The sequence below is a fragment of the Chaetomium globosum genome, genomic scaffold, assembly GCF_000143365.1.
Source record: "Chaetomium globosum CBS 148.51 scaffold_2 genomic scaffold, whole genome shotgun sequence".
Lineage (NCBI taxonomy): Eukaryota > Fungi > Ascomycota > Sordariomycetes > Sordariales > Chaetomiaceae > Chaetomium > Chaetomium globosum.
Genome location: NT_165977.1, coordinates 1,023,713 through 1,045,919, shown reverse-complemented (window position 1 = coordinate 1,045,919; position 22,207 = coordinate 1,023,713). Strand labels below are relative to the sequence as shown.

The following is a 22,207-nucleotide window of genomic DNA, read 5'->3' as shown; positions in this document are numbered from 1 at the left end:
CTCGCCTTTCGTATGCCAATCCTGACCACCTTGTCAGGCCTTTTCGCCCATGGGCCTTCGCAGATGAAATTCTGACATGAACAACGAAACAATGTGAACATGAACAGCTGCCCAGGAAATACCCGGACAGCTGACCCGCTTTGCCACAGAAGTAAAGCACTGACACAAACTGTGATCTTCTTTCGCCATCAGGTCGCCCTTTCCCCAAAATAGTGCGGGGGATTTGGACAGCATCAGCCAAGGAAGGAGAAGCGTGGGTGGCCAGAGAGAGACCCCTAGAAAGTCCGTGCAGGGGTCTTGTGGCACACGGCTTTGCTGAGTTCGCCTTGCCAGAACCGCTCTCTCGTAAAGTGGGTCCGACACCCGATCCAAAACTCTTCTTTTTCTGCGCCCTCCATCCTCTCTTCTTCCTGAAAAATTCTTCCTCCTTCCTCCTACCACACAAGGATTCTTGAATCCAGCCCCTTGAATCGTATTTCTCTTTACAATCGTCCTTCGTTTTCCTTTTGAGAATCTGCATTTCGGGTTCTTCGAAAGGATCGTAGGAGAAACAACGCTCCCTCTTAATAATTCGTTATTTGAGACGAGCGACCCCAAGCAACATCATAGAACGCGACCTTGAAGCGACGCCAGTTTCGTCTTTGTTTTCGCTTTTTAATCCGTTTTCCCTGCGTTCTTTCCGAGTCTTACCGACTTCGTTACTCGACCACTCTCATTTGAACAACGCGTTCTTTTCGAGAGACGAAAAATACAACCGACCTACCAGTTTTCGGCCGACCCTTCCTCGACCACAATCATGGCGGACCAACTCAACGGCGACATGGGCAACTTGTCCCTTGGCTCTCCCCAGCCGGGCCAGCACCCTGGCCAGCAGCCCACGGCTCGTTCCTACATTCCTCCCCACATGCGCGGCAAGATGAGCGCCCCCGGCTCTCCGGGCAGCCCCATTGCGTCCCCCCCCATGAACTCTCCCCCTCAGCCGGGTCCGGGCTCTAGCCCCATGGGTGGCCTCAACAACAGCGCTTGGGCCGGGTAAGTCATGAAAAAACCCGCAGCACACCTGCAGCGGTACAGCATTCAATTCTAACTCGTTAGTAGCAATAACAATTTTGATGCGCGCGCTGGTGGCGGCGGCAACTGGAGCGGCGGATACGAAAATGGCCCTGGCCCTCAGCCTTGGGGCGGCCCCCGGGGCGGCGGTGGCTTCAACCGCAATGCTTACCGCGGACCTAACGCTGGCGGCGGCGGCGGTGGTAACATGGGTGGTGGTGTTGGCCGCGGCGAAGGCCGGTGGATCGAGGGCAAGCACGTCATTGGTAACAGCGACCCTCGCCTGGAGCGTGACCTCTTTGGCACTGCCGACGACCCGAGCAAGCAGCACACCGGCATCAACTTCGAGAAGTACGACGATATCCCGGTCAATCCCTCCGGCCGTGACGTGCCTGAGCCGGTCCTCACTTTTAGCAACCCCCCGCTGGATGCTCACCTGCTCTCCAACATTGAGCTCGCTCGCTACCAGATCCCTACTCCAGTTCAGAAGTACTCCATCCCCATTGTCATCAATGGCCGTGATCTGATGGCCTGCGCCCAGACCGGCTCCGGCAAGACCGGTGGTTTCTTGTTCCCCATCATGCACCAGTCTTTCACCCAAGGCCCTTCGCCTATTCCCGCTCAGAGCGGCGGCGGCTACCGCCAGCGCAAGGCTTACCCTACTGCCTTGATCCTGGCCCCCACCCGTGAGCTGGTTTCGCAGATCTACGAGGAAGCTCGCAAGTTTGCTTACCGCTCCTGGGTGCGCCCTTGCGTCGTCTACGGCGGTGCCGATATTGGCTCCCAGCTCCGCCAGATGGAGCGCGGCTGCGATCTTCTAGTTGCTACCCCTGGTAGACTTGTCGACCTCATAGAGCGTGGTCGCATCTCGCTCTGCAACATCAAGTACCTCGTGCTTGACGAGGCTGATCGCATGTTGGACATGGGTTTCGAGCCCCAGATTCGCCGCATTGTTCAGGGTGAAGACATGCCTACCACCGGCCAGCGCCAGACGCTCATGTTTTCGGCCACTTTCCCTCGCGACATCCAAATGCTTGCCCAGGACTTCCTCAACGACTACGTTTTCCTTTCTGTCGGTCGTGTTGGTTCTACTTCGGAAAACATCACCCAGAAGGTCGAATACGTCGAGGACGTCGACAAGCGTTCCGTCCTCCTCGACATTCTGCACACCCACGCCGGCGGTCTCACGCTTATCTTTGTCGAGACCAAGCGCATGGCTGATTCCCTGTCGGATTTCCTCATCAACCAAAACTTCCCCGCCACCTCGATTCACGGTGACCGCACCCAACGTGAGCGTGAGCGCGCTCTAGAGCTGTTCCGCAACGGCAAGTGCCCCATCCTGGTCGCCACTGCTGTTGCTGCTCGTGGACTCGATATTCCCAACGTCACCCACGTCATCAACTACGACCTTCCCACTGATGTTGACGACTATGTGCACCGTATTGGTCGTACTGGTCGTGCCGGTAACACGGGTATCGCTACTGCCTTCTTCAACCGTGGCAACCGCGGTATCGTCCGGGAGCTTCTTGACCTCCTCAAGGAAGCTAACCAGGAGGTTCCTGCTTTCCTCGAGACCATCGCCCGCGAGTCGTCCTTTGGCGGCGGTGGCGGCCGTGGCCGTGGTGGCGGCGGTCGTGGTCGCGGCGGTCGTGGCGGTAACACCGATTTCCGCAAGTATGGCGGCGGTGGTGGAGGCTTCGGCGGCGGCGGCGGCGGCTTCGGTGGTGGTCAGCACGGCTCTGGCGGTGGTGGCGGCTTCGGTGGCGGCGGTGGCTATGGCGGTGCCCCCCAGAGCGGTGGTTATGGCGGCGGATACAGCGGCGGCTACGGCGGTGGCTACGGCAACCCCGGTGGTGCCGGTGGCCAGTCCTGGTGGTAAACCATTCCAGAGACCATACCGCGGCCCCGTTCTTTACGCGGCGCATCGACTTTTCTTTCTTTGTCATCGTTTCTCGCATATGTCGCCTTGCTTTCGATTTCACGTTCGGAATTTCCGGAATTTCTAATGCGGCGAACATGGCTTATCATTTCCGACTAGAGCCCAACAGGACTCGATGCCGAGGTTCTCTCTGGCTTTGACGATAGACTGGGTTTTCCTGTTTACGGAAACGGGACGACTCTATTCGACGATTTGATACCCTTAGACCAGAAGGCTTGGGACGTCAACAACGCCCTGCGCGCTCATGCTACGGATGGCATGCATTGCAGGCCCGGTTGATTTGATCTGGACACGAGATCTTTTATCAACCTTCACGATCGTCATGTTTCTGCCCTTGGCCTGCTTTTACGGAGAGGGCTCAATGCGTTCACATAGAAATGGGGGTCATGGCACGCCGCAGGCTTTTTTCATCTGTTTTCAGTTTTTCCTTTTCACGACATCATCTCATAGACAAAAGTGGATTTCTCGGCTTTATCTCTGGTCGGCACAGCGATCCGACTTTGGCCAGGTGGTCTCAGGTCTAGGGAGGATTACAGGAGGCATTCCTGAAGTGCCTGAGAGATGGACTGGTAATTTTTCGGCAGGTCTGTTGAGGACTGGGAGCGGTTGACGGAGCATGATACCCCTTTGATGATTTCGGCCGGAAGAGGGGAAAATGCTTCTTGGCTCTCATCGTTGGCACTGGGACACAGCCGATGATCTGCGAAGGACGGGCAGCGCGCAGGAAAATGGGTGCGCAATGGGTCAGGCTTTTGCAGGGCCTCGGTTTTCTCGACCGAGCGAATTATTCGAGCAGTGGCTTCGGTTCTTCGTGGCTTCAAACTACAGTCCGTACTGAGGAGTCCGACCAAAAAAACCACTTTACTATTATCTTTTCGTGGCCTAATAAGGGCTCTCGTCCTGATCCGTTGCCTGTGCTATGTGCTATGCTTCCATCGTGTCTTTGTGCTACCTGACGAGTAAACCTAGACTGCTTAACCGAAACTTGCGATCTCGTTCTGGCATGTGAGGGCTTTGTGGTCGCTGTCTGTTAGTTCCTTGAACCCCGTAAAGTAAGATGATGAGAACTCTGCGGGTGAGCTTAAGGAAGGGCATTTTTTGCTCCACTCAGCTCTTCACATGCTTGGCGGATATGAGCAAGCCGACCTTCTTCAGGCTGTCATTGGGTTGGTTGTGTCAGTTGATATAGTTTGTTCTGAAGCTGGAGGTCAGCCAACATGATCTACTGCACCAGGCAAATACAATAGAGAAGACCGTACAACGCAGGCCAGACATACAACTAACTGTTCTTTGCGTCAAAGTGACCGACCGGCATTGTGGTTTTCGATAGACATCCATCACGCGCTGACACAGATAAATACATGCATCGTGGACAATGACATGCCATGTCTCTCTAATGGTTTATGGCCCTACGCTCTTTACCCTACATGATATCCAAGCAGTCCGCGCCCCCAGAACTCCGCCCAATGGTGCAGTTACAACCATTTCAAAGCTATACATCACATCATGTGGTCAGCTCCTCTAGAATGGATTCAAGCTCGTCTCCCCGGAACGGAAGACTGAGCAGCTCCGTGCCAATAGAGTCCTTGTGGCTGGTGATGATCTGGTGGTCGTGGAATCTGCGGTGCGAGTTAGCCCTTATCCTTTTGCAATATGGCCGGTCAAATGGGGGTTTAAGCGGGATAACTTACTCCTTCAGCAGCGTGCGGAACGCCATCTCCGAACTGCAAATGAACTCCTCCACCGCCTTGTTATACACCATCCGATACTCCACCGCCACCTCCCCATCCCCTCCTCCAGCACCACCACCAACCCCCTGCTCCTCCGCCGCCACCAACACCTCCCCGACCAACAACCGAAACAACGCGCGCGCATTCTCGGGCAGACTGCGCAGGACGAAGGCGACACCTCTCTTGCCGCCGGCGCGGCGGGCCTTGCGGCCCAGGAGCTCGTGGACCTCGTCGACGACGTCGAGCTCGCAGGGGGCGCGCGGGGCGAAGGTCGTGCAGTCGTGGAAGACCAGGTTGAGCGCCGCGCGCAGCGCCGCGTCCCAGAGCAGCGCGAAGTCGGCCGTGTCGGCCGTGCAGGCGAGGTGGATCTGTGGGTGGGAGGCGAGTGTGGAGAGGAGGGATTGCAGGGCGGGTTTGGTGCGGAGGGTGGGGGAGTCGATTGAGTTGAGGAGGATGGTGAGTGTGGTGGGGGGGTTGTCGGCTGAGGTGGGGAGATTGGTGAGGTTGGTGAGGAGGGTTTGGATGGCTGTGGAAGGGTTGCCTGTGCTTCCTCCGCCCCCTGGGGCAAGGGAGGGGAGGGCGGAGGTAAGGGTGGCGAGGATGTCGCGGGCTGTGAGGGTGCGGACGTAGCCGTTGATGATGACAATTTTGTGTGAAGGGTTTTGGGAGGAGAGGTAGGTGGCGAAGTTATGGAGTAGACGGCGTTTGGAGCCGTAGCCGTAGAGGCAGGTACTGAACCCCTGGGAGAGCTCGAAGGCCCATTGGGGGAAGGACTCGGCGTGGAGAGACTGGAGGAAGTTGACGTCTCCAGCGTGGGGGTCTTTGAGTTGACGAAGGATAGAGAAGTATTCTTCGTGTTTCAGAAGGTCCAGTGAGGATAGGGTGTTGTTGGATGTCTTGGCCAAGCCGGCTTTGTTTTGGTAAAAGTACTGCTCGTGAGGAGGCAGATCGCGAGGAGGGGTTGGTGATTTCTTCCGCCCCGTGGCCCTGCGCTTTCTCCCTGGGGTTTTTGAAGGCGTTGTAGGTTCTTGGCCTTCCTCTACCCCAGGTTGCCCCTCTGTCTCGGCCTCCTCATCCTCGCTCGATTCGTAGATTTCTCGTGCAATATCCCCTTCTTCCACCTCGTCATCGCTGACGGTGCCCCCTATCACACGGTCTATCAAGGCCCTGGCGCTTTTCCTCCTGGCTGACCTGTCGGCAATATTCCGTCTACTAGGGGTGTTGATACCAGTCAGCTTCACCGGGGTCTCGGCGACCGTCTTCTGTCGCTTGGTTGAAGGCGTCGTCGCTTGAGCTTTTGGCGTTCCCGTAGTTGCAGATTTCGGAGGGCGCCCTCGCCGTTTGGCGGGGGTCAACTCGATAGTGGACTCGGCCCCCTCAACATCGATATTTTCTTCCTCGACATCCTCGAGGTTAACCGCAAGGCTGTTTTCGAGGCGTCTTCGTCGTCTTGGGGTCTCAGCTTCGTCAGGGACTTCGTATGGGTCGGCGGGTAGATCGCGCTTTCGAGAAGCAGGGGGCGCCGGCGCCTCTGTTATGGTTTTCCTACGCGGCATCTTGTCACCTAAGCTCGGGGTTTGAATCGTGGCCAAAACAATCCATCTTCTATTCGTAATGATGCAGGGACTTGGACAGGAGTGGGTTCCATCAATCGAGACGCGCCCAGGCCCGAGAACGCGACTGCCCCAGATTTCCCACAGCAGCAGAGGGTGGCCCAAGCTCCTCCAACTTCAACCCTTTTTTACAGTGAGCAAGTCAGTGCAAGCAGTCACGAACAATTTCGGTTCCTTCCCACCAAAATCGCATCTTCTCTCTTTAACTTGCATAAATTTTCCCATTCTTCCCAATTGGATCTTTTTGGCTCGATTAGAGCCTTTTTGGCGGTGCAATATGAACCTGAATCTGTCAGCATCGCTCAACATTTTCAAGCTTTTAGCGAAGCCTTCGCTGTGCCTTCCTCATACCACAGTCGCAACTTTTGATGACCTGCCCATACCACTCAACAAAGCCTTCTCTAGAAATGGCAGGCAGGTCGACATCAGGGCTGTGGTGTTAGACAAGGACGATTGTTTTGCAATCCCAGACCATAATGAGGTCCATGAGCCATACAAGGTATTATTGCCCATCGTGCTCTAGTTCTCCATCTTGCTCTCCCAACATGCTTTGTTGTATTATTTCTAGTGCTGTATGGCTTGAGAATTATAATATAATACTAAGACTGAAAAGGGTCGGTTCGAGGCCTTACGAGCAGCTTATCCAGGTCGCCGTCTCCTAATTGTATCAAACACCGCCGGTGCGACAAGCTACGATGTCAATGGCAAGCTAGCCTCAGCGGTTGAGGCATCAACTGGAGTCAGTGTCCTTGCCCACACGGTGAAGAAGCCTGGGTGTGGTGACGAGATCATGTCGTACTTTCGCCAGCACCCGGAAACGGGAGTGACAGGCCCCCACCAGATCGCCATTGTGGGCGATCGACTGGCGACTGACATGATGCTGGCCAACATGATGGGCAGCTGGGGCGTCTGGGTCAAGAACGGGATTGTGCCGCTAGAGCAAAAGAGCATTGTGAGCATCAGATGGCTTCGTGGCTTCTTAGACCCCCGCACTGACGCCATGTTTAGTTCTCAAGGATCGAAAGGAGGCTCGGGCCCTCCCTCCTCTCTCGAGGATATTCGGCGCCCGAGCCCTCAAATCCTTTTGAGTAAGAGTGCGATGGTAAACATCGGATTTTATCGGTCACGGGCGGCCAGTACTCCCGGTGCGAGTGGGTCACTGGGCAGCAGCAGTGGTAGGACTGCTGGAACACGTAAGCCCTATGTGGCCGCTGAACAAGGGATTGTTCAAAGGGCCCTCGGCCGCGTGGGCCCTACTGCCCGTGGCGCTACCTCTGGAATGATAAACTCTTGGCCCCGCGGCCTTTGAGGCTCGAGTTTGCTGGGAGTTATGGGCACAAGCTGGCTGTCCATAGGATAGGCTGCAGCCCCAAGCCTGGAGACCTGGAGCCCCTGGAGTTCGGACGGCAGGGTCAGTCACCGCCTTTGGCATGGGCTCTCTTCCATTGATGGGGCCCAGGCACAATCGCTGGCCCAGGTGACTGTGGCCATTCACTCCAGCACACGGCTCTATTGTGATCAGAAGAAAGATCGGACGGCTGTTCACCGGGGCGGCTGCTCGGCTACTTAAACCCTAGCAGTTTTCTCCATCACAGTTCTTCTTCCCTCTCCAATCGCACACTTTTTCTGAGCAATCAGCAGTGACTGCTCCCTTCGATCTTCACCCAGTTAACACAAAACACTACTACTTTTTCATCTCCTTTTTCCCCAACCACCACCATGGGTGGTAAAACTTGGTCCCGTCAGGAGGAACTCCTCTACTGGGAGCAGTTGATCCCCAACTCCCCGAAGCGCCTTGGCCGCGACATCAAGGGCCGCGAGGAGAAGTCCTGGGGTTGGGTCGCTCAGGGCATGACCAAGGGTATGGGCGTTGACGCTCGTCGCAAGTATACTCCTCTGTGTGTCTGTAAGTCTCGATCTCTTGTGTTGTCGACAGCAGCCCGCGCCGCAGGTTAGCGACCGCAAACTAACTAGCTTTCGCCAGTTGAGCATTATTTTCAAAACACCTACCTTGGTCGCATGTCGCCGAACATCGGTAAGCTAGCCATGAAGTACTACAGGCATGGTATAGATCCAACCTCCCGCAGACTTCATACCACCTAACAGACTAGCGACTGACCCATGCGTCTAGAGCAGGGCTTGAAGAAGCAGAAGGAGGAGGAACGTGCCCGTAGCCTGAAGCTCAAGGAGGGCCAGTCCGACACTGCCTCCAAGTCGGACGCTACCGGCGGTTCCGAGTCTCCTATCGAGATCGATTCCAACGACGGCGTGAAGCCCGAACCCATCGTCATCAACTGTCAGTACCCCACGGCCCCATCCTACCGCACACACGACCCGGCTCCCAAGTCGACGGTCCCATCAGCGGGCGCGAGCTTCGCTCCCCCTAGATTCCTGCCACCGCCGCCCCAGTACCACCACAACCAGTTCATGGCTAACCACGACCGTTCGGCCACCGCAGAGACAGTAGATGGCAGCCTGTTCATGGTCCAGCCGCCTCCTCCCCAGATGGGTGATGCCGTGGCTCCCCTCCAGGGCTACAGCTACCCCTATTACTGAGCGGCGCTGGCCATGATGCATCGGGCCTCGGCAGCGTACTTGTTTTTTTTGGCAGACAGATGGGAGGAAACGGGTACAGCCAAACGTCAACACTAATTGCTGCGGCAATTTGCTGGAGGACACCCTTGCTTGTCCGACGGGAGTGGCTCTAGGGCATCTAGCATACTTTCACTTCTAGTCTTTAAGGGGGAGGGAATCAATCCAAGTCGCTGCTTTCACTGGGCTCCTGTTCCATTACCCTGACCCTATGGTACTGTGACCAGTTTTGGAGTTTGGTTTGATCGAGTTTGTTTGATTCTTGATTCCCAGTTGGGTTTGTGGCTGGGAGTTCACACGGTGCTTGCTAAGGAACGCGGATTTTCGTGACTCACCCTAACGCGTGTAGTGGTTACTGTCACGAGTCGTGACTACACGTGTTGCTATTGTAGTCGAGATAAGCTTTGTGGAAGATCGGATCGTGCATGCCGAGAACCGGGTTACCATGCGGGTCATTCCCTGCGGGGTAATCAGATGGCGAGGATCATGTCTAGGGCAATGACATCGTTGCCGAGATCATGGGATGATGACAACACTATGATCCAGGAGACAGGTTTACAATTATGTCAGTGTGACATGTGCGAGTGTCAGAATCACGCCATCATCGCAGCCCTTACTTCTTCGACGCTACCAATTCTTTGTTCAGTGTCATTGACCAACGGCCACATCACATCCATCACCAACCGTTAACATGTCCTCTGGAGCTCGTGCCAGGCTGGAGGTGCCCATATTCGGCCCTGATGACGGCCCATTAGCAGTGTCGCTCGGAGCCAGTCGCCTTGAGCTCAACCGAGCCGGATCCTACGGTACGCAACACCCCCTCTCCCCCTGTAGCCTTCCTTTACTCTTTCTATTACCCCCCCATTACAAACACAGCCATGACACCATGCCTCGCATCCCCGGAAAGCTAACCCTCCCCCTTCACCACAGCCCTCGGCGGAACAACCCCCACCCTCGACGAACTCACCACCCTCCTCGCCTCCCTCACCCCCAACCAAACCCAAACCCAAACCCAAACCTCAACCACAACCCCCCCTCCCCCCCACCGCATCCCAATCCGCATCATGATCCGCCCCCGCGGCCCCCCTCCCCCTCTTCAACCCACCACCACCACCACCACCATCACCCCCTCCCGCCCCCAAGAACGACAACAAGACTTCCTCTACACCCCCGCCGAACTCACCGACATGCTCCTCTCCATCCACCAATTCGGCACCTCGGGCCTCTTGTCCCCCGCGCTCGGCGACGGGTTTGTGCTGGGCGTGCTACGTCGCTGCCGTAGTGATGGTGATGGTGATGGTGATGGTGGTGGTGGCGGTGGTGGTGGCGGTGGCGGTGGCGGTGGTGGTGGTGGTGGTAGGGAGGTCGTGCTGGATGGGGAGCGGAACCGGGAGTTGGTGAGGCTGGCGGGTGGGTTTGGGTTCCGGTGTGTGTTGCATCGGGCGGTAGATGATGTTTTTTCTGCTGGTGCTACTGCTGCTGGGGTGGAGGGGGTGGTGGGGGAGGTGAAGGGGGTTGGGTTTGATGGGGTGTTGACTTCGGGGGGGCGGGGGGATGCGGTGGGGAATGTTGGGCGGTTGGGGGAGGTGGTGAGGGTTGCTGGGCGGGAAGGGGTGGAGGTGGTTGTTGGGGGAGGGGCTAGGAAGGGGAATTTGGTGGGGTTGGTTGAGGGTTTGGGAGGGGAAGGGAGAGGTGGATTGGGAGATGGGGTGTGGTTTCATTCTTCTTGTTTACGGGATGGGAACTTTGATGTCGAGGAGGCGAGGGGGCTCGCGGAGGGCTTGAGGGAGCTGGGAGTGGTGTTGTCGGATTAGGGACGATGGTTGCGGCATCTTAGTAGAACCTCTCTTCGGCGCAGTCAGGAATAGTGTGGATACTCGCTCGTCGCCAAAGTCACATTTGCCGACTATAGCACACGTAGGTTGACATGCAACTGTCAAGGGGTGGGTACCTGAAGTTCCTCAGGGACCGGCTTGAGGTATATACCGGTTTTCTAACTAGGGGATACCCGCCTCGCTGTCTCGGCTCCCTGTTAAAATCCCAAATGCTCTGCTATTTGAACTGATGATCATGGATGAGGTAAATGGATGATGCTCACTGTTTGTACGACCGCAATGATATCGCCACGAGTGCTTACCCCCGTGTAAATGTTGCTAAACTACTTTGACCTACCTAATGTTTGATCGTGCGGCCCTTGGGCATGATAAGGACGTACCCGAGCCAACTATCCTGGCAGGTCATCTCGACGGGCCGCAGTTGACACTCCTACAATGGTCACTCAGACCGCTTCGGCCTTCTTCGAGACGCAGATTCTACTCAAAATAACCCCACAGTCGGTGGTGGGCAACTTCAGTCGGAGACCCCGACTCATCCACATAGTGCCGTCTGCCGCGAACGTTCGACTCGTATGGGCGACAGCGTATCTGCTGCAGGAGCAAAGCAGAACGGCGACCAAAAACCAGCCTCTCTCCTTAATCAGAGATCGTTGAGAAGAAAGGCCAGGTCGCCCTTCCAGGCATAGCTCAACTCGGACAGCAGATCCAGTGCCTGAAGCCGGACCCGCGGATACGCCGATGGAGATTCCGCCGCATCGTAGCACGGCCGAAATCTGGACTGGTGGTCGCGCAGGTGCCCGAGTTTGGGTGTACTGCAAGACGATTAATTCCCTGCTAAACTAAATTTATGTTGATGATGAGAGTTCATACCTGGGTGTGGGGAAGTCATTACACTTCGCTGCCCGTCTCTTCCCACGTCCTCGGCGGAAATGCAATGTCAAACCCTATCGCGCAAATGGCGATCACTTGGTTGCGCGGGCTTTGTGGTGTTGAGGTCCGAGTTTCTTTTTGCTCCGATCCTTCCTGGGGCGATTGATCAGGAAGATGCGCGTGGGTGATGTAAATATTGAGAGGGCGATACAGAAGCGAGGGCGCATGATTGCATTTATAACGTCTCTTGGATGGTGTAATTACGTTCCATTACCACCAAACTTACACAGATCGTGTGGCCCCTCAACGCTTCAATGTCGCCGGACACACTTACCACTTACATATTACTGTGGGGCGTGACACGAGAAACGCCAACAGCCCGAGGCCCAGAGACTGGGCGGCGGTTGATGAAAGCGTGGGAAGGCGAAGGTTCGGTCTTCGTTGTCACCAAAAGCTTGTAGATATACCAGGAATGGTCGAGGCTCAACGACCCTTCCATGTGTCGTTGGCTCTCAGCATCGGCCCCATGTGGTGTGGACACAGGCGACGGAGACGGCGAGGACGAGGACGATTCAAGATTTACTTCGACGGTGCAGACGAACGATGCCTCCCCTGACATTGGAGTTATCTGTTTAGTGACGCCATAGCTTTCTTATGAGAAAACCAAAGCCGGATTGCCTACCTGCTTCCTCTTTGGCCGCGACTCCGCCCGACGCAAAATCGATGTGTGTCTTGGTCGAAAAAACAAGACCAGTCTCAGCCCCTTTTTTTCTCCCCTCTTGTTTCAATTCTTTGCATCATTCCTTGAGGTTTAATGCTTTGTCTTTTTTCTTTTTCTTTCTTTTTTTTAAAAAACAAAAGAAAAAAGACAGAAGACTTCCCACTTAGCTGTCCTAGCCACTGCTCGTACTGATACGGACGCCCTACAACCCTAGGTCGATGGCCCTTTCATACTAGACGAATCTGTTCGCGTGATCGGGGACGCGCTGGGTTTAGTTAGTCGGTACCAAGAAGACCTTTTCTCGATCGAAGAGGTTTGCGAACTGGCCACGCCGCAAGTAGCTCGTAGGCTTCTTCGAACCCTCCTGAAATTTGTTGCGCAGCTCCACCAGTTCGGTATCGTTCACAACGATATCTGCCTATCCGCCGTGTTTGTCTCTGGGCCCTGCGACCCGGACTCCGACATTCTCCCCGCGGGTTTCTCTGAGGCTACCGGAGACATGACGCGGGCCAAAAACGACTGCTTCCAGGTTTTTCAGACTGTCCAGGAATTCCTAGGACAAAGGGCAGCATTGCCCAAATGCTGGACGGGAGACGAGCACCTGGACGGCCTCTGGCAGTACCTCTCAGAATTCAGCGGCGACAACTGGCCTTGTACCGCACAGGAGGTATGCAACCGCTCGGACATCAGCCTATCCCCTGATATGGATGAGCCCAAGGTCATCTCGGTATCCAAAGGCTTCGATTTCAGACACACTTCTCAGCAGGACGTATCGTACCTGAATGTCAGGGATGTCAAGGAGTACTTGACCAAGGACGCAGTCCGTAGCGCAAGTAGGGTACCGTCCACCGCCCAGGTCAAGTCCCTAATCGAAACGGCGTTCGCGGCCCTTGAGCCTTGCATATGTGACGGTACGGTCACCGCCAAGGATTACTCGTACTTCAAGGATCACATGCAGAAACGGCACGCCAACTACAATCTCGGGCTCAGGTTGTTCCTCGCCCTGCCATCCAACTACTACATCAAAAGGCCGATCCAGTTCAGCCTCAGCTTCCCGGTGCCATACCTTTCTCGTTACGGCCTGGTTAACCTCGAGTACTTGCAGAACCTCGCTTCTCCAGACTTCGACCCCGGCATCCTCAAGCCCCTCCTCCCTTTCTGCTTTGAGATCCGCGGCTTCCCCGAAGCCCGCGGCGTCTACATCTCTGTCACCCACCTAGACGTCATCGCAGAGCGCCTCGGTCTGCGCATCGAGGACGACAACTACTACGACGCCACCGTCCCCCCGGACACCTCCCTAGACGAGTACACCTACCAAGAGTGGTTTCTCCTCGCGCCGCACCCCCTGTCACGCATCTTCCCCGTCCAGCGCGCCACAAATCAAGTTCTCACCGCACCCACAACCTCCACCCCGCTAGGCCGTTTCCTCGCCGACCACTTCGACGCCAAAACCTACCTGGACGCGGATGTCGTCCACAACCCGGCGCACCTCTTTATCAGCAACAACAACAACATGCCCCTACCGCTCCCCAACTCATGCGGCGGCTCGGTCGAGGCGCCCAGCGACGACTCGCTCTTCGGGCGGTTCCGGCCGTCGGCGCTGCCCCCGCCGAGCTTGCTGCTCGAGACGAAAGCGAAGCGGAAGACGGAGGAGACGGATGCGTGGATACGCGAGCAGGAGGAGGCGAGGAGGGCGAGGAGGCGCGGGAGGAGGAGGGGGGATATGGTGCCGACTGAGTTTGGGAGTAAAGGTTAGGTAGGTAGCTGGTTTGTTTTGTTGGTGGGGATGGATTGGGTTGGGTGGGTAGTTAGTTAGTTAGTGGAAGGAGGAGGTTGTTGGATTGGGAGCGTGGCGTTGGTGGTGGCGTGGGTTTGGAGGGGTGAGACCGCCGTGGACAGATTCGTGTTCGGCGTGGCTTGATGGCGTTCCTGGGGAATGTCTCAAGAGGACGATCCAAGGGGAGATATCGTGGGGGCTCCAATTGGCTTGAGAGTCAGCTCGGGGGGTTATTTAGCCTTCCCTGCCTCCCTCCCTTTTGTGGTTCGTCTTGTCACCCTCGGTTTTCTGTTTTACGGGTTTGTTGGTTTTGTCTGTTTCCTGCTACTTTTGCCTCCCCCCCCTTCACTTCTTTTCCGACCTCCATCTCCTGACCTCCCGCCTTACCACATACCGTTCACTCCCTTGGTTGACCAGACACAACACAACACAACGCAACACAACACAAGCAAGGCCCAATCGCCCGGATACCCGCGAACGATGGGCCCGCATCCCGTGCGACGGCGGCCGACATCCGGGGATGACTGAATTGCCCGCGCATGCATGCAACCCACCCGCTGCTACCATGCCCACCTCTTCATCAAAACCCGCAGGACGCCTGAAGTTGGGTTCCTGCAGGCTGGGGCCGGTGGTTGAGCGGCCGGGTGTGGCGGTCGCCAATCAGATTTGCGGGCCGGAGCACGTTCAGGACCGGGGCCGGGAAGAGGTCTTGGCAACTTGGCAATCGAGGAAGACACATGGGACGGGAACACGCGAGAAGGAGCTGTTGACAAATTCGACCCCGCTGTGCCTGTGCCCCAACAATGCCAACCAGGATCTATTTTTTTCAAGATTGTGGTTCGTGGGGGATGGCCGGGAATCGGAAATAGGCCTGGCATTCCCCAATTGCTCCCAGTTGGCCCCTGTCGTCCCCGGTCGTCCCCAGTCATCTCCAGCTGGGAGGATTGCTTTGAGCACCACGTGCCTCAGATTCTCGTCGTGATTTCCCGTGCGGTTGGACCGTGTAAGTGATGGCTCGGTTTCCATTTGCGGAAGGTCGCGGTCGACATGCTTCCAGTCGGGCGATCGACCATCCCCCCGTGGCTCTGGGAAATGGTAAGACATGTGGGCGATCTAATGTGGAGTGCCAATGGGAAGGCACGTTGTTTGGGTACACTGCAGAATTGCAGCAATGCTGCTGCACTCGATATAAACAGGGCGGGCCTTGCCGATCTGCGTTGCTCCAGCTGGCTGTCCCAGCTCTCGTGAGGTTTGCTCGCTCTTGTTGATCGCCGGTTCGGCTTGCTTTTGCTTCCTAACTGTCACGGTCACTACAGCGTCACCCGCCAAGATGATGTTCAAGGCCAACGCCGCCGCCCTGTGCCTGGCAGCTTCGCTGTCTGCCGTCTCGGCTCAGACCTTCCAGAGACTCGGCACATGCCCCGATCTCGGCTGCGTGCTGCCCCCCGACCAGCAGGACTTCCTCCCCGGCCAGGAGTTCGACATCCGCTTCGAGATCCACGCGCCCAAGAACGGCTCCGAGGCCTTCAACGACGGCGTGCCGGACGAGAAGTTCACCGCCACCATTGCTAAGGATGGCCAGAAGGCTAAGAGCATCGCCGACTTCTTCAAGCACAGCGAGCCCGAGCTGGAGAAATGGACCTTCTCCTGGTTCGAGGACCTGTTCGCCGAGGACGCTAACACCCCCTCGGTCGTCAACGTCGCGTCCAAGGCCTACCGCCGTGTCGCCCTGTACGAGCCGGGCGAATACACCGTCACCCTCAAGTACTACGATGGCAAGACGACGACCGCCAAGTGGACTGTCCGTCCCCTGGCCATGAAGAAGAAGGCCAAGAACGTCATCTTCTTCATCGGTGATGGTATGACCACCAACATGATCACCGCCGCCCGCCTGCTGGCCCACAAGACCGTCAACGGTCGGTACCAGTCCCTGCTTGCCCTCGACAAGTTCCCTGTCCTGGGTCACCAGATGGTGAGTCGGCACAGGCCAGTCTGGAAGTTAGGAATTGATTGAGTTGACACATGCGCAACAGTCTCACTCGATCGACACCTACATCACTGACAGCGCCAACTCGGCTTCGGCCCTGTACACCGGCCACAAGAGCTCCGTGAACGCCATGGGGTGAGTTAGGTCCAGGATGACGCATGCCTGGTGCTCTAGAACTGACCGGCATTCGCAGTGTTTATGCCGACTCGTCGCCCGACCCGCAGGACGACCCCAAGGTCGAGACCATTGTCGAGCTTCTGTTCCGTATCTGGGTAGGCCACGTTGTCCTTTTGCCTTGGGAGCGTGCTGTTTGCTAATGTCAATACCTAGGGTTCCGCCTGGGGCGCCGTCTCGACTGCTTTCATCGCCGATGCTACTCCGATCGCGCTCAGCGGCCACACCCGCCGCCGTGGTGAGTACGGCATTCTGATTGACCAGGCGCTCAACGGCGTCAGCAACTACTCGTGGACCAAGACCAACGGCCCCGACGCCTACTTTGGCGGTGGCGCCGAGCAGTTCATTCCCGGCTCCGGCTCGCTGAACGGCAAGGACTACTACGCCGAGTTCGCCAAGAAGGGCTACTCGGTCAGCTGGAACAAGACGGCCCTGCTGGCGGCCCCTAACGATCAGAAGGCGTTGGGCATTTTCTGCAGGAGTAACCTTCCTGTATGGCTTGACCGCAACATCTACACTGATAACTTGGCCTCGCTCAAGAACAACCCGTCCGGCGGCGAGGGCCCCGCCACCGACCTGCCCGGCCAAAAGGAGATGACGCTCAAGGCCATCGACATCCTGCACGAGCGCGGCGGCAAGAAGGGCTTCTTCCTCATGTCCGAGGCTGCCTCGATCGACAAGCAGATGCACGCCCTCGACTACGACCGCGCCCTCGGCGACCTGCTCGAGCTGGACGACACCGTCCGCGCCACCATTGCGAAGCTGGAGGAGCTCGGTATCTTGGACGAGACCTTGGTGGTCGTCTCGGCCGACCACGGCCACGGTTTTGGTAAGCAGAACACAACCCCCCTCTCCCACTGATGGCCCCACTCGACTAAACAACATGCGCATAGACGTCTTTGGCAACTCGGACACTAAGTACGCCGCTGCGCAAGACGACGACCGGTCCAAGCGCAACGCCGTCGGCGTGTACGAGCGGTCGGGCCTGTCGCAGTACACGCAGCCCAAGGAGGGCGTCAGCTACGGCACGGGGGCCAACTTCCCGCTCAACTGGGACCCGCGCTACGTGATCGCCGCCGGGCTCGGCGCCAACCCGGACCACCGCGAGTCGTACGGCGTGGGCGAGAAGCCGCGCACCCCGGCCGCCGTCGGCGCCGACGGCACGGTCTATGTTAACAACTCGGACCGCCCCAACGGCTTCGTCGTCAACGGCACCCTGCCCACCGACCAGTCCCAGGGCGTGCACTCGCTCACCGACGTGCCCGTCTACGCCATGGGCCCCTGCCAGGAGACCTTTGGCGGCACCTACAACAACATTGACGTCTTCTTCAAGATTGCGAGCTGCCTGGGCCTGGGCCAGCCGCGTAACAGGACGCAGGAGGACACTGGCTGCAAGAAGCCCAAGTTGTAATTTTAAAGTATGGGGGTTAATAGAGAGAAAGGGGTAATTCAGTAATTCGTTAGAATTGGGGGTTGATGAGAATATGAAAACGGATGTAATACCAAATGTCAAATGCGGGGAATGAATTGGAGAAGAAAAGCACGAGATTTGAGATTTGAGATTTGAGAATGAGGATGAGGAGCGCAGAATGCAGAATGCTTGTGACGGTTTGGTGTTTGGAAAGGAAAGTTACCGATGGGCTGATACACGATAGACCTCCTGTCTGACGACTGCCAAGCCCTATAAATGCCAAGCTTACTACATACTCACTGGGCTTCCGCCCCGCCTTTAGTGCCGCGTCCCACCGTTGCTTTCTCCCTTGGCAACCGCGTCTCCAAATCGGACTTCTTTTTGGAGTGTTGACTTTCAGTAAGGACCCGAGTTGACTTACCCCCCATTGTCAAAACCCCGTATCATCGCCAGGCCGCCTCAATTCCACACTCCACGCCGCTCAGTAAACCCCGACAGCTCTATCCTGACCTCATCACGCCGATGCGACACAACCATGGCTTCTCCGCAGCCCAACATGGAGAGGTTTCTCCGTGACTGGCGCCAGGATGCCCTCAACAAGGCGCAGTATGAGTCGGCCATCTTTATCGGAGACAAGCTGTTGGCAATGACAAGTAGGACAGACCCCCCGATTCTCGATTCCTCGAACCCCCCGCTGAATCAAACTCCGAACCATAGAAGACGATAACGACGCCTTTTGGCTTGCCCAAGTCCACTTCGCCGCCGGCAACTACACGCGCGCACACGATCTGCTGAGCAAACACAACCTCATAAGCTCGAACCCGTCCTGCCGCTACCTCGCCGCCCACTGCCTGATCCGCCAGAACAACTTCTCCGACGCCCTCGCCCTGCTGGGGGAGCTCACCCCGGCCCACCTCTTCACCTCGAACACCAAGCGCAAGACACACCGAACAACCGCGTCAAGAGGCACACGGGCAGGATCCAAGAACCCCGAGCGGCAGCCGGACCACCTCAGCGAGGAGGAGTGGTCGACCAGGCGGTACGAGGCCGGCATGTGCTACCTCCGGGGGCTCTGCTACGCCAAGGAGAATGCCTTTGACCGGGCTAAGGAGGCGTACAAGGACGCGCTGCGCATCGACGTGCAGTGCTACGAGGCGTTTACCCAGCTGGTGCGCAACTCGCTTATGTCGCCCGACGAGGAGGCCGAGTTCATGCAGTCGCTTGATTTCAACACGGCACGGGCACCCAAGGGGGGCGACGACCCAGAGCTGAGGACGGAGCCGGGGGATTACGTGCACATGCTCTACCAGACCCAGCTCTCCAAGTACGGCAGTCCCCGCGCCTTCAACGCCGCCGTCGAGTCTCTCTCCACCCACTACGGGCTTGAGGACAACGCCGACCTTCTCCTCGCCCGTGCCGATCTGCTGTACACCCAGTGCCGCTTCCGGGACGCGCTGGCCATCACCGCCGCCGTCCTCCAGGAAGACAAGTCCAACTTCCCCGCCTACCCCGTCCACCTCGCCTGCCTGTACGAGCTGAAGCAGACGAACGAGCTCTTCCTCGTGGCGCACGACCTCGCCGACAACCACCCGGAGCACGCCTGCACCTGGCTCGCCGTCGGCACCTACTACCTCGCGACCTCTAAGATCGCCGACGCGCGGCGCTACTTCAGCAAGTCCTCCATGATGGACGCGACCTTCGGCCCGGCCTGGATCGGGTTCGCGCACACCTTCGCAGCCGAAGGCGAGCACGACCAGGCCATCACGGCCTACTCCACCGCCGCCCGCCTCTTCACCGGCACCCACCTCCCGCAAGTCTTCCTCGGCATGCAGAACCACGCCATGAACAACATGACAGCCGCCGAAGAATACCTCAAATCGGCGTACCAGCTCTGCCGCGCGGACCCGCTCCTCCTCAACGAGATGGGCATCGTGCTCTACCACCAGGACCGCCTCAAGGACGCCGCCAAGTTCTTCCGGCAGGCCCTCCTCGTCGCCGACGAGACCGGCGCCGACCCCCACGCCTGGCTCGGCGCCCGCACCAACCTGGGGCACGCCTACCGCCGCCTGCGCCTGCTCGACGAGGCCCTCGACGAGTTCGACACCGTGCTGCGCGACGGCGGCAAGAACGCCGCCGTCTTTTGCGCCAAGGCCCTGATTTTGCTGGATAAGGGCCTGCCGGACGATGCCGCCCGCGTGCTGCATGAGGCGCTGGCCGTCAATCCGCAGGATGCCATCGCCACGGAGCTGTTGAATAAGGCGCTGGAGGAGTCGGCCGTGGGCGATGTGGCTAGTTTGATGGGCGCGTTGAGCACGGAGTTGGACTTGGCGGGTGGAGGGGAGGGCGAGCGTGGAGAAGGTGAAGGGGGTGGTGGTGCGGGTGGTGGGGGGGAGATGGATCGGTTTGAGATGGAGTTGGAGGAGAAGAAGGTGGCGGCGAGGATGCGTATGGAGAGGAGGGCGAGGTGGACGGAGGCGGGGTTGGGTGGTGGGGGGAAGGGGAAGTCGGTTATGAGGGGGAATGCGAGGGGTGCGGGTGGGAAGCGTGGTGGTGGTGAGGGGGAGTTTGAGGGGGATGAGAAGGGGGATGCGATGATGGATATGAGCGATGATTATTGAGGTGAGGGCGGGAGAAGAAAAGAGAGAGGGTGGGAGGTATTTGTTTCAGCGACGGACGGATACTGCATTATCTTTTGTATCGGCCTCGGTCTAGGATGGATGGATGGATGGATGGACACGATATCGCCGTTGGGGGTACTACGGCATGGCATGCATAGCGATGGCGCCGGGCATTTGCGGGATCGATCACTTACTATAAGAAGGGTTATTAAGGGGAAGTAGTAGATTGGGAAGAGCAAGGTAAAATAAATATGACCATGGGTCTAATGTCTACGCTACCGAATACCAGGGCCCCTCCCCGTTTCCCAATGGACTGCAAACGTCTAAACGTTACAGCTTCTCCTTGGGCCCGACCAACTCCTCCACCTTGGCGAACCGGTAGTAGTACTCCAAGCTCTGCGGGTTGGCCAGCGTGCCGCTCGCCTTGATGGTCCGCCCCGAAACGATCTGCTTGACGGGGAGTTCGACTTTCTTCAGGTTGATCGTTGTCTGCATGATCAGATCATCGTTAGTAACTCACTCAATGCTCCCCAGCAGCAACACAACACCAAGAAAAAGAGACCAAACCTACCGGAATCTCAGGCGTCTGAAAGATATACTTGGGCACATGCCGCTTACTCAAATCCACCTCAATCGCCCTCCTAATCTCGTTGACCAACCCCCTCTCAAACCTGACCCCGGGCTTCATCAGCAAGAACAGCATCACCGCCTCGTCGGCGTCCTGCGGCCGCCGCTGCCCGACGCACAGCGAGTCCTGCACGCGGTCGGCGAAACGCCGCTCCACCACCGAGTAGATCTCGGCCGACCCGAACCGCACCCCGGACGGGTTCAGCACCCCGTCGGCGCGGCCCAGGAAGGTGATGTTGCCCGTGGTGGGGTGCACCACGCAGAAGTCGCCGTGGGCCCAGACGTGTTGGAAACGGGCGAAGTAGGCCGAGTGGTACTTGGTGCCTGGTGCGGCGGGGCTGGTGTTGGTGTTGTTATTAGTGTTGGTAGTGGGGGGGTTGTCGCCCCAGAAGAAGCAGGGGATGTTGGGGAAAGGGTTGGCCGCGACGAGCTCGCCGGGGGTGCCGTGGGGGACTTCCTCGCCCACCACGCCGTCTGGCTGCAGTGAGTCGTAGATGGCGACGTGCAGGCCGAGCGAGGGGCCCTGCGTGCCGCCGACGTAGACGGGCTCGAGCGGGTTCATGATGCCGAAGCAGCCGGCGATGTCGGTGCCGCCGGAGATGTTGGCCAGGTGCACGTGGGCTGGGAAGCCGACGTCGTAGAACCACTCAAAGAGCTGCTCTGACAGTACCATCCCCGTGCAGGTGACGGTGTGCAGGCGCGAGAGGTCGAACATGTCGCGCGGGCGGAGGCCGGCCTTGGCTAGCTCGAACATCCACCGCGGGCTGATGCCCAGTTTGGTGACCTGTTGCTCGGCGGTAATCCGTAGGAGGATGGTGGCGTCCGGCTGGAACGGCGAGCCGTCGTAGAAGATGGTGCGTCCGCCGAGAAGGAGGATGGAACAGTTGGCGAGGTACATGATCCAGCCCGTGGTGGTGTACTGCAGCGTGACGCTGTCTGAGCTAAGCCCTTCGTGCAGGACGCCCTCCTTGTAGTAGTTGACGAGGATGCCGCCGATCGAATGGACGATGGCCTTGGGGGTGCCGGTCGTGCCAGACGAGTAGCAGATGAGGAAAGGTTCGTGGAAGGGGACGCGGACGAACTCGGGCAGGGGGGCGTTCTTGGGCGCGGCAGAGAGGAACGACGCCAGCGTCTCTGCCTTGGGGACGCTTGAGATATCCCTAGGCTCCTCGTACCGAGGGATGGACACCACGCCCTCAAAGTTGGAGCATCCCTTCAGCCCCTCCACGATCTCGCCCATCTTCTGCCTGAGGTCGACCACCT

At 57.8% G+C, this 22,207-nt stretch overlaps 9 protein-coding genes across 9 annotated transcripts in view; 7 read left to right on the top strand and 2 right to left on the bottom strand.

The window, feature by feature from the left end:
* Positions 1–796: 796 nt before the first annotated feature.
* CHGG_02457 (uncharacterized protein) lies at positions 797–2,929 on the top strand (the record flags this gene model as incomplete). Its single annotated transcript, XM_001228972.1, has 2 exons — positions 797–1,032; positions 1,099–2,929. 2 exons carry the CDS (start codon positions 797–799, stop codon positions 2,927–2,929), a joined length of 2,067 nt encoding a protein of 688 aa, XP_001228973.1.
* Positions 2,930–4,096: 1,167 nt separating this feature from the next.
* Positions 4,097–6,275, bottom strand: CHGG_02456 (uncharacterized protein; the record flags this gene model as incomplete). Its single annotated transcript, XM_001228971.1, has 2 exons — positions 4,097–4,145; positions 4,681–6,275. The coding sequence occupies 2 exons, from the start codon at positions 6,273–6,275 to the stop codon at positions 4,097–4,099; spliced, it is 1,644 nt and encodes a 547-aa protein (XP_001228972.1).
* Positions 6,276–6,336: 61 nt separating this feature from the next.
* CHGG_02455 (uncharacterized protein) lies at positions 6,337–7,641 on the top strand (the record flags this gene model as incomplete). Its single annotated transcript, XM_001228970.1, has 2 exons — positions 6,337–6,831; positions 6,946–7,641. The coding sequence occupies 2 exons, from the start codon at positions 6,337–6,339 to the stop codon at positions 7,639–7,641; spliced, it is 1,191 nt and encodes a 396-aa protein (XP_001228971.1).
* A 410-nt stretch (positions 7,642–8,051) lies between these two features.
* On the top strand, positions 8,052–8,888 carry CHGG_02454 (uncharacterized protein; the record flags this gene model as incomplete). The annotated part of the gene is made up of 2 exons (XM_001228969.1): positions 8,052–8,283; positions 8,464–8,888. 2 exons carry the CDS (start codon positions 8,052–8,054, stop codon positions 8,886–8,888), a joined length of 657 nt encoding a protein of 218 aa, XP_001228970.1.
* A 727-nt stretch (positions 8,889–9,615) lies between these two features.
* Positions 9,616–10,738, top strand: CHGG_02453 (uncharacterized protein; the record flags this gene model as incomplete). The annotated part of the gene is made up of 2 exons (XM_001228968.1): positions 9,616–9,730; positions 9,855–10,738. 2 exons carry the CDS (start codon positions 9,616–9,618, stop codon positions 10,736–10,738), a joined length of 999 nt encoding a protein of 332 aa, XP_001228969.1.
* Positions 10,739–12,101: 1,363 nt separating this feature from the next.
* On the top strand, positions 12,102–14,106 carry CHGG_02452 (uncharacterized protein; the record flags this gene model as incomplete). The annotated part of the gene is made up of 2 exons (XM_001228967.1): positions 12,102–12,219; positions 12,587–14,106. 2 exons carry the CDS (start codon positions 12,102–12,104, stop codon positions 14,104–14,106), a joined length of 1,638 nt encoding a protein of 545 aa, XP_001228968.1.
* Positions 14,107–15,457: 1,351 nt separating this feature from the next.
* On the top strand, positions 15,458–17,699 carry CHGG_02451 (uncharacterized protein; the record flags this gene model as incomplete). The annotated part of the gene is made up of 5 exons (XM_001228966.1): positions 15,458–16,099; positions 16,161–16,249; positions 16,308–16,386; positions 16,445–17,117; positions 17,182–17,699. The coding sequence occupies 5 exons, from the start codon at positions 15,458–15,460 to the stop codon at positions 17,697–17,699; spliced, it is 2,001 nt and encodes a 666-aa protein (XP_001228967.1).
* Positions 17,700–18,234: 535 nt separating this feature from the next.
* CHGG_02450 (uncharacterized protein) lies at positions 18,235–20,317 on the top strand (the record flags this gene model as incomplete). The annotated part of the gene is made up of 2 exons (XM_001228965.1): positions 18,235–18,352; positions 18,417–20,317. 2 exons carry the CDS (start codon positions 18,235–18,237, stop codon positions 20,315–20,317), a joined length of 2,019 nt encoding a protein of 672 aa, XP_001228966.1.
* A 330-nt stretch (positions 20,318–20,647) lies between these two features.
* CHGG_02449 (uncharacterized protein) overlaps positions 20,648–22,207 on the bottom strand; it is a gene marked incomplete at both ends in the record, with an annotated part of 2,530 nt that continues 970 nt past the window's right edge. The window contains 2 exons of the mRNA XM_001228964.1: positions 20,648–20,806; positions 20,889–22,139. Coding sequence (XP_001228965.1) covers positions 20,648–20,806; positions 20,889–22,139 — 1,410 coding nt within the window. The remainder of the gene's footprint in view (positions 20,807–20,888; positions 22,140–22,207) is intronic.